The sequence below is a fragment of the Triticum dicoccoides genome, chromosome 2B (assembly GCF_002162155.2).
Source record: "Triticum dicoccoides isolate Atlit2015 ecotype Zavitan chromosome 2B, WEW_v2.0, whole genome shotgun sequence".
Taxonomy (NCBI): domain Eukaryota; kingdom Viridiplantae; phylum Streptophyta; class Magnoliopsida; order Poales; family Poaceae; genus Triticum; species Triticum dicoccoides.
The window spans coordinates 12,041,972-12,051,459 of NC_041383.1; the positions used below are offsets into that span (position 1 = coordinate 12,041,972).

A 9,488-nucleotide genomic window follows, 5' to 3' on the forward strand; every position below is an offset into this window, starting at 1 on the left:
GAAATGCTTCCATTAATGTTCATAGTGGGGGTATTTTGCTTGCATATTATTTGACTACTTAATTTAAGCTACTACTATATTCCTCAATAGTAACTTATTTGAGCTGCTGGAAAATTTAATGGTGTTCTCATTTCAGCTACTTGCACTACGGCGCAATGGCTGCTCGAGGAGAGATCTTCAAGGCAAAGAATGGACATATCAGCTACTGCATGCTGCGCGGATTCATTGGTAATGCACATTACACATGAATGCACACCTTCCTATTTGGTTGAGTAAGTTCTTCATCAAGGATAACTCCATCTGATGTATATATATTTCTCCTTGAAGGTAAATACACCTACAACGGAGATAAGTACGACGCCATAGCATCGCCAACAGGAGCAGCATATGACAAGTGCAGAGTGGATGTGACCAAAGCACTAAAGCTGAGCGCACCCTGTGACGCGAAGAACTGCACCTTCAATGGCGCGTGGAACGGCGGCGGCGGTGCCGGCCAGGCCGACCTCTACGCCGCCTCCAGTTTCTACTATATGGCATCAAGGGTGAGCCATTGGCTAATTTAATCTGGACGCATGTTTGTGACAAGAACTGATGGATTGCTATGTTTCTCTCTGGCTGAGGCAGGTTGGATTGATCCACAGTGAGGCTACCAGCGGGAAGACTACCCCTGCGGCGTATAGGGCCGCCGCCGAGAAGATTTGCCCGCTGAGCATGGAGGAAGCAAAGGCTGCGTACCCAAGGGCTCGAGCCACCGACGTGCCCTACCTTTGCATGGACCTCGTCTACCAATACTCCCTGCTCGTGGATGGATTCGGTAAGCAGTAGATATATTAGTATTCAGTGTTCTTTGATGAAATTGACGGATTTTAGTATAGTTGCTGTTGTTTTATCACAATGTGATGCTAACTAGTTAGACATGGTTTAGCTGATATGATATGGTGGGTGCAGGTTTGGAGCCGACGAAGGAGATCACAGTGGTAGAGAAGGTGAAGCATGGTGAATACTTCATCGAAGCCGCGTGGCCTCTTGGAGAAGCTATAGAAGCCGTGTCGCCCACCAAGCGACTCCAGGATGCCTGATTTAATTGCTAGCTAACCCCTCGCAATAAGGTGGCCGTGCCCTTGCAATAAGATGCATGAATGGGCCACACCATCCCAAATCTAGTGTTTTCTATTATTCTCTTTCTTTTAAGAAATAGTGAGTAAACGACAGATATGTTGAGTCACGATGCTTTAAGATTGATAAAGTCACTATAGACGACCCCCTACCGATAGAAATGTTGCCTACAACGAAATGATGATCAGCTAAAGGAGACATATACCTATCACGTATATGGGTTTGGCCAACAGTGCACCGGTGCCACAAGTACGTACCCTCCTAAGTCCTAACAAACCAACAAATGGTTGGTTATCATTTTAATCCGTGGATCAACACTTCAATCTATCTGTGGTTGACTCCCCATGATTTAATTTGTTGTTTCTTAAAATTGAGTCACTACGTAAGCAGAGTGGCTCTAGGATCCAAGGATTTGATTATCCTGTCCGTTCAAGCTGCTAGCTAGAAGGGAAAAAATGTTCATTCCAGTCATAAACTAATTTTTTGTTGTGTGCTATGCCCAAGATTTTGCGGCGCAACCGCTGCTGGCACTGTTCCAATTTCGCCGTCTCCTCCACTTCTTATCTTCGATTAGCACCACCGAGAACCCACCCCCACCCGCCTCAACTGGAGTAGCATACGATGATGCGGCTGATCCCGACACAGTTGTCCTGTTGGAGGTGCCACCCTGCTGTGCCCTCGGGTCGGCGCTGACAATCTGCCCTGCATGAGCTTCGTCGTGCCCTCTATGAACTCTGCGATGCATGGCCGTGAGCTCCGCCTCCATTTACGTCAACTCTGAAGAGATAGCCATGGCAAAGGCAAAGGCATCATGCGAGGAGTCCCACTCGTAGCTTCTTCCCCACGAGGAAGATAAGCACAACCTTTGAGGAGGACGACAAGCTAACCGAGGATAATATCGTCATCTTCTACTGCATTGAGACCTACCACACGGAGCCACACATAGCCTTGGAGCGTGCCGCTGAGGAGGAGCGACATGCATTGGAGTTGTCTGTGCCTACCATGCATGAGCATGTCGCCAACATGGAGCGCATAACTCATGCGCAACCAAGGAGTCAGAGGCCACCTACCACTGCAAGCACCGTTGACATTCAAAACCTAGAGCTGACAATGGTAGCTTGTTGGCAAGTCAAAAATTGTGAATGTGGTCGCCATCTATGAAGGGATACACTAAATGGACATAGTTTGCTCGGTAACCTTGAACTCGGCGATCTCTACAGTAGAAGTGCGCAAATTAACTGTTGATCTCCTCCCCGTAATCGGTAGCAAGAGCAACCCGGAGATCCTCGATATCATTTACTCACACAATTAGGGGTGGATTAATGAGCTACTAGGATTGTTAAGACTTTGCTCGTTAAGCTCAACAAACCTAACAAGGGAAAAACCTGAGTATGCTGACATTTTTTTGCTTCGGCGATGCTGAAGAATCTGCACCTGAGTATGCTGACATTTTTGGCTGCCAACTCGGGAAATTCCCAATATCTGGGGATACCCATACACTATCGGCGCTTAACTATAGCTGAGTAGAAATTTGTGGAAGAGAGACTTGAGAAACGCCTAGCCAGTTGGAAGGCCAAACTCTTGTCTTATGGAGGTCGGTTAATTTTGATCAATTCCATCCTCAGTAATATGGTTTTATACATGTTGTCATTCTTCCACCTCCCAAATGGGGTTCTTCTGCGCCTAGATTACTTCAGATCCAGTTTTTTCTGGCAAAGTGATAATGAAACCAAGAAATATCAACTGGCTAGGTGGAATGTATTATGTCGACCTAAAAGTCAAGGGGGACTTGGAATCCAAGACCTTGAGATTAAAAATATTGCTCTTCTCAGTAAATGGGTGTACAAACTACTCACTGAGAATGGAGTGTGGCAGGAAATCATTCGTAACAAGTACGTGGGATCCAAAGCCATTTCTCAAGTTTATTGGAGACGTGGTGATTCACATTTTTGGAGTGGGGTGATGAAGGCTAAGGAATTCTTTTTCCAATTTGGAACGTTCTCGGTTAGAGACGGTTCGCAGGTCCGATTCTGGGAGGACACCTGGCTAGGTACCACCCCTCACAATGTGCAATATCCCAGCTTGTACAGAATTGTCAGACATAAATTTGTCACGATCAAACAAGTTTTGGGACAAGAAAACCCAGATATTTCTTTCTGCAGGGATCTTTTTGGACCTCGACTGGCAGCATGGAATGAAACTCATAGATTGGAGGTCATTCAGCTGTCAGGTGAACCGGACATTTTTTGATGGAGATTGCATCAAAATGCCAAGTTTTCAGTCAAGTCCATGTACGATGCACTTGTTCACAGCGAGGTTCCGGTTGATAACAGGAAATTGTGGAAGCTCAAAATACCTCTAAGAGTGAGGATATTCCTCTGGTTTCTAAATAAAGGGGTCATCTTAACTCGAGATAATTTGGGACGACGCAACTGACAGGATAGTACAAAATGTGTTTTCTGCCAACATGACGAGTCTATTACGCACTTATTTTTTGAGTATAAGTTTGCTCGGTCAGTTTGGGCCATAGTTCAGATTGCTTCAAATCTATACCCCCCACGAAGTGCACGTAATATGTTCGGTAACTGGTTGAGGGGAATTTAAAAATAATTTTCTGCACACATTCTTGTGGGGGCGACTGCCTTATGCTGGGCATTGTGGCTTACCAGGAATAATGTGGTTTTTAGTAATAAATGTGTTTCATCTCCCATGCAGGTTATTCATATATGTACGTGATGGCTCCGTACTTGGTCTATCCTGCAGAAGCCGGAGGACAGAGACCTTTTTATGATGGCGTCTACGCGGCTGGAGCGTTCGGCTAGGGAGGTTTTCTACCCCCATGGATGGCGGTGTGATCTTCGGATAGGATCTGCCACGTCTTAGGCTGGATTTATGATTCTTTTTAGCTCTGTTTTTTTTTCGGACCTTGGATTTGTTGGCTGTGTGCATCTGGTTATGCAGAGGCCGGGCGTTCTTTTGATGCGACTGTATCACCTCGATAACTCAATTCAATGAAATGCCCTTTATCGAAAAACAAGGGAAAAACCCTGCTCAGCTCGGCTTTTTTAAAGCTCGCAAGCTCTTGTGCGCGCTCATTAACAGGCATTACTCTCTTTTGTTTCACCTACGAAGTGCCGCGGCCTATTGGACTATAGTGCGGCTATGACCACGGCTAAGGCTTCACAAAGAACTTTAAATATAGTGTAATGTCATGCTTATATCTCCGCGCCTACTGGTTTTCATAGTGCATCCATCGGCACTAATCTTCACCGGCTCCATCAGGATGCCATGAGCAAGCACATCATGGGACGTACTGTGCATGCTTGCAAAGGACACATGACCATCTGAGTCGTCTGTCGGTCATTCAAAAATATTCTTGATGAAGGAATGTTGATCCCTGCACACACACAAAATAGGAGAAGGTTGAGAAGGGGCTTCGAATTTTTTTTGTCCTTTTTAAAGTCTGTTAAAACCCTGAAAAACCTACGTACCATATAAGATTTTAGTACAACAAAAACATGCATAGTGATATATTTTGAAAATGATTAAATTAGCACTTTGAACAGGAATATGCCACTGTTAGGATTTTCAGACCTTAAAGTCCAAACAAACAAAAAAATATGGTGGGGTGCACGAGATTCTGTCTCTGAGCCCAAAAGAAGCCATACCATGCCCGTCCACTGACTGCCATGTATAGCACCCGGATACGACCTGCAACTCCTCCGTTAGTAGCTTGTCTGCAAGTGAAGCGCTTTTGCTCTCATCCCAACCATTACGGGGGACAAAAACAGTTTCATGTACGCAGATAACTCCTAGTTTCGTCGTCATACAAGTTGTGTCATACTTCCTCCGTCCCAAAATAAGTGACTCAACTTTGCACTAACATTGTACTAAAGTGAGTGCAAAGTCGAGTCACTTAATTTGGGACGGAGGGAGTACAATTTTCCTTTTCCGTTTTTGCCATATTGGAGATAAACATCAGGTCAAGCCTGAACCCTGTAGAATGCATAAGATGTGCCAGTCTCCGATTAAATACAGAACTAACACAAACATATGCCACATAGACTGATTAGGTTCTGAAGAAACCAACCAAAGGAGTACATAGGTTACATACATGTTCCCTGAAAGATTGCTGAACCATGGCCTTGTGATTCCCATCATCACTGACCAAGAAAAAAGGGCACACATCGTTGCCTTCCTGAGTTGCGCTCGGCTTTTCTCCACTCAAGTTCATCTGCAAAAGCCCAATCAGTTTCCACGGTCAAACTATGCTAGAGTTGAGTGCACATATACTGAATATATTTCAAAATATAAAATATAAAACGAGTCCAATGAAAGACAAACACCAAAATAAGTTAAATGCACATGTCGGTCTGTGAAAATTTAAAATATATTTTCATGTTTCTTGGGCAGTTGGCTTGTCATTCTCACGCTTAAGATATAACTGTAGAAAGAGTCCAACGAAAGGCAATAACTAATCTGGACCTACTTACTGTAGAAAGAGTCGCTGTGCTTGCCAACTGTTTGATGCTGCTTGGATAGTTGGCATGTCATTGTCACATGTCAGCCACCCTCGTCTAAATCGAAGTCATCTCTAGAGACTTTTCTATTTTGCCAAGAATCTCTGCAAGATTTGGCAGAGGCCCAGTTAAATTTGTCTGGACAGAACGACCTCATCAATCCCAGCCATGGAGGCTGCCATGTCTGCAGTTGCAGGCGAACTCCTAAGCCGGTTCATCTCCTTCCTGATGAACAAGTACCACTACTCTAGCCATACACAGTCAGAGAAGATGGTGGAGAGGTTGCAGCATCTTCTGATGAGAGCTTGCACCATCGTCGAGGAGGTGGACACACGATACATAACCAACTCTGGGATGTTGATGCAGCTCAAGATGCTCTCAGAGGCCATGTATAGAGGATACAGCGTGATGGATACCTTGAGGTACCATACCCTTCAAGACAGTGCAGGCTTCGACGAGGTTAGCATCAACGACACATCTAGCAGCAGCTTATATTTCACCATTCCTTTCAAGCGCTCTCGAACAATAACTCGGAAAGATGGCAAGGCCATGCGCCATGAGCCATATGGTGCCTTGGAAAGATTAGAAGTCGCTGTTGCTAATATGGCAGAATTTGTCGTGCTTCTGGGTGGATGCGAGCGCATGTCTCGCAGGCCATACGACATTTATCTTTACACCGACAACTTCATGTTCGGCCGACACGCTGAAAAACAATATCTTTTGAGCTTCTTGTTGCAGCAAAACCCTCCTGGTGATGCACCGATCGTTATTCCTATCATAGGTGGTGCCAAAGTTGGGAAGAAGTCTTTGGTTGCTCATGCATGTGGCGACGAAAGGGTTCGTTCACGCTTCTCTTCTGTTTTGCACTTGAATGGAGACAGCCTATTGAGAATATTTGACCATGGAAAGACCATGTTTGGGTTGACAATGTTGGTTGTTATTGAGTTTGCTTCTGATGTCTGCGATGATGACTGGAAAAAGTTTCAATCGTTTCTCATAAGCATGGACAGAGGGAGTAAGATCATAATCATAAGTAAACTTAAAATATTAGCCCGGTTTGGATCAGTGAAACCAATTTTCCTTAAGGTTCTATCTTATGATGAGATGAGGTACCTTTTCAAGGCAATGGCATTCGGGAGCGTAGACCCCGCGGAACATCCACAGCTAGTACAAATAGCAGATGAATTTGTCAAGGTGGTGCACGATGTGCGAGGTTCACTCGTCGAAATAAATGTGTTCGCGGATGTCCTGAGAAGGAATCTCCATGTTCAGTTTTGGCATAGCGTATTGAACAAGGGTATAAGATACTTTAAAAGGAACCTCTCTATATATGGTGTGCACCCAGGCATTCTTATAGAACAAGGCCATCTAGTGGACATTTCTGACTTTGCTTTGCATCCACTTAGCATGACATTGGGGGAACCACTAGTTAATGTTTCAATCAAGGAGGAACCACCAAGTGTTGCATTAGCGGAACTTCTAGCAAATCCTAGTATCAGACCAGAAGGAGACTTCACCTTAATTGCATGGAAATCAAGGATAGCGCCTCATAAATCATTCACTCATTATGTTACAAGTCATGCTCCGGAAACATATGAAGGTAGCAAGTTGGAAGGTAGTGCCTTGCCAAGGAGGAAGCGACGAGGAGTGTCAATCTAATTTTGTTTCAGAACTCTGTGTAATGTAACTCTTGTTGTATTTCCGACACATGACAAACGGTTGTGTTTATGTATTACTATTGAACTAAATGTATCACATATCTCAATTACTGTACAATAGACTTGTATGTTTTATCATATCCAACAAACCAGCACATTTTCTTCTTAGATAATGAATAACATCATTTACAGTGGCATTACCTACTGGGCTATTCTCAGTAAGGTGGCTTACAGTTAAAGATCAGATTAAGTCTGTTGGGCGCCAGCACCCTTGCCAGGCCAGTACCTCCCACAAAAGCAGTAATTTTCTAATAAAATTTGATAAACTAAAACAGGTACCAAGGACAATTTCGAAGAACGTTATCATCGGCGAGGCTAGTGCACCACAGCACCAGCCTTTAATTCCAACACCATTTCTCACTCACCTGTGGTTCCTTACTTTCTTGTGAAGAATAGAGACAGACATAATGCTCGTTGACATTCTAGCTAGGAGCAATGTTGAAGTGACCAAATTATACTGTACATTTTTGCAGTTTTTTATTGCAATGATTTGTGATAAAAAAAAGGAATCCAAATTACATAAATTCAGCTCTGAACGTTTGGACTGTGGGCAAATGTATCACTATATTAGTTGAGTTCACTATTATACTCAAAGATAAGCACTTACCACTCTTATTAAATATTCTGCTCAACTTGGTCATAACTCATAAACAGCTGATAAATTCCTTTTTAGCTAGGCTTACCCAAAGATAATGGGAATCATGGTCGTGGACACGCATTATTTCAGCTGAACATCATTTCTCTCTGTGTACTGTTTTTATGCAGCTGCTGGTTGAAACTGAAATACAGATGAAACACATATTACCCAGAAATTGAGTTTTTAGACAACAGCCATAGCAAACAGTGTGGAACCGGCACTGTTTTGCCAAGACCTTTGGCCCGACAGTATCAAATTGAAGTCCAGAGCAGCTTCCAGCCAAAAAGATAGTGCTAGACATCATCACAAAGAGTGGTAAACATGTTACTCCCTCGGTTCGGAATTATTCGTCGAAGAAATGAATGTATCTAGATGTATTTTGGTTGTAGATACATTCATTTTTGTGACAGGTAATTCCGAACGAAGGGAGTAGAACAGAAGGATCAGTTGCACAATCGAGAAGGGTGTGAATGTAAGCAGATAATGATTGATAGGTGTGTGTGCAGTACTATTCGTGGGCATGTCACCGAGCTAATTTTTAATCAACACATAACGAATCCCTGGTGTGGCAGGTGAAGAAACAAAACCATGATGCATGTGATGTTTACATGTCAACTAGCACAGAGCTATCAAAGGGAGTTGATATCCCCCGCCCCAATTGTGTTACTGGATTACACAAAGTCTCTTTTACTTGGGAACAATGTAACCATTATCTAATATGTCAACAAAATCACGGGAATTTTAGAAACAAATTGACTGTGATGGCTAGATCAATCATGGAATATTTGTTTACCACTATTTGTTTTCTGTTTTAACGTACTAATGTCTAGCACTATCTTCACAGAAGTTGGTGGCGGTTGTTAGCCCAACCCAATCTTTCTGCCGGCCGCCGGAATGAGCTTGTGGAAGAACCTCGGTGTCCGAGTAATTGAGGAGGAGCAATGTGTCTGAGATATGGTCTGGGAGGCTTTCTCTCTTTTTGCTACTCTCTACTGAGAGCGTTTCATTGGTTTTATACTAAGTACAGAGTAATAGAATACAACCTATGTACTCTAGACAAGACCGCTCCATGACAACACTAGTATGGGCGGCCCCATGTGTAGTCAACACATGGGGCCCCACCCCACCTGTTGCATTCTTGTAGCATTGACCCCAGCTGGCTAGGCAACAGGACCAGGTGCACCAAGCACGGATGCTGGATGCGCTGCAGGCCTCGGCGCGTGGACTAGCTTTGCCGGCGTCCACTTGATGGGCTGGCCACTTGGTGATCTTGTTTATGCTTTCTCTTATGTTTTCTGGGCGTGCTTGTGATGTGGCCGCAACAGACTATCTATGTCGGTATGTTGCGACTCGATGTTAGAACGGTTGATTGCTTCATTTATAAAGCGGGATAAAAACCTGTTTTGAGAAACCACCTAAAATAGACTTGGGGGTGATTTGTCCGGATTTGTAAAGTTTAGGGGGCTAGATATCCTATTTTACAGCCGAGGGGATTAA

General features: G+C 43.9%; 2 protein-coding genes across 2 annotated transcripts in view; both read left to right on the forward strand.

The window, feature by feature from the left end:
• LOC119361740 (probable apyrase 3) overlaps nucleotides 1-1,253 on the forward strand; it is a 4,756-nt gene extending 3,503 nt beyond the window's left edge. Inside the window, exons 6-9 of the mRNA XM_037626882.1 lie at nucleotides 137-228; nucleotides 328-542; nucleotides 625-814; nucleotides 949-1,253. Coding sequence (XP_037482779.1) covers nucleotides 137-228; nucleotides 328-542; nucleotides 625-814; nucleotides 949-1,079 — 628 coding nt within the window. The 3' untranslated portion in view covers nucleotides 1,080-1,253. The remainder of the gene's footprint in view (nucleotides 1-136; nucleotides 229-327; nucleotides 543-624; nucleotides 815-948) is intronic.
• A 4,551-nt stretch (nucleotides 1,254-5,804) lies between these two features.
• LOC119360201 lies at nucleotides 5,805-7,295 on the forward strand. The gene has a single exon (XM_037625949.1). It carries the CDS (start codon nucleotides 5,805-5,807, stop codon nucleotides 7,293-7,295), a length of 1,491 nt encoding a protein of 496 aa, XP_037481846.1.
• The last annotated feature ends 2,193 nt before the right edge of the window (nucleotides 7,296-9,488 follow it).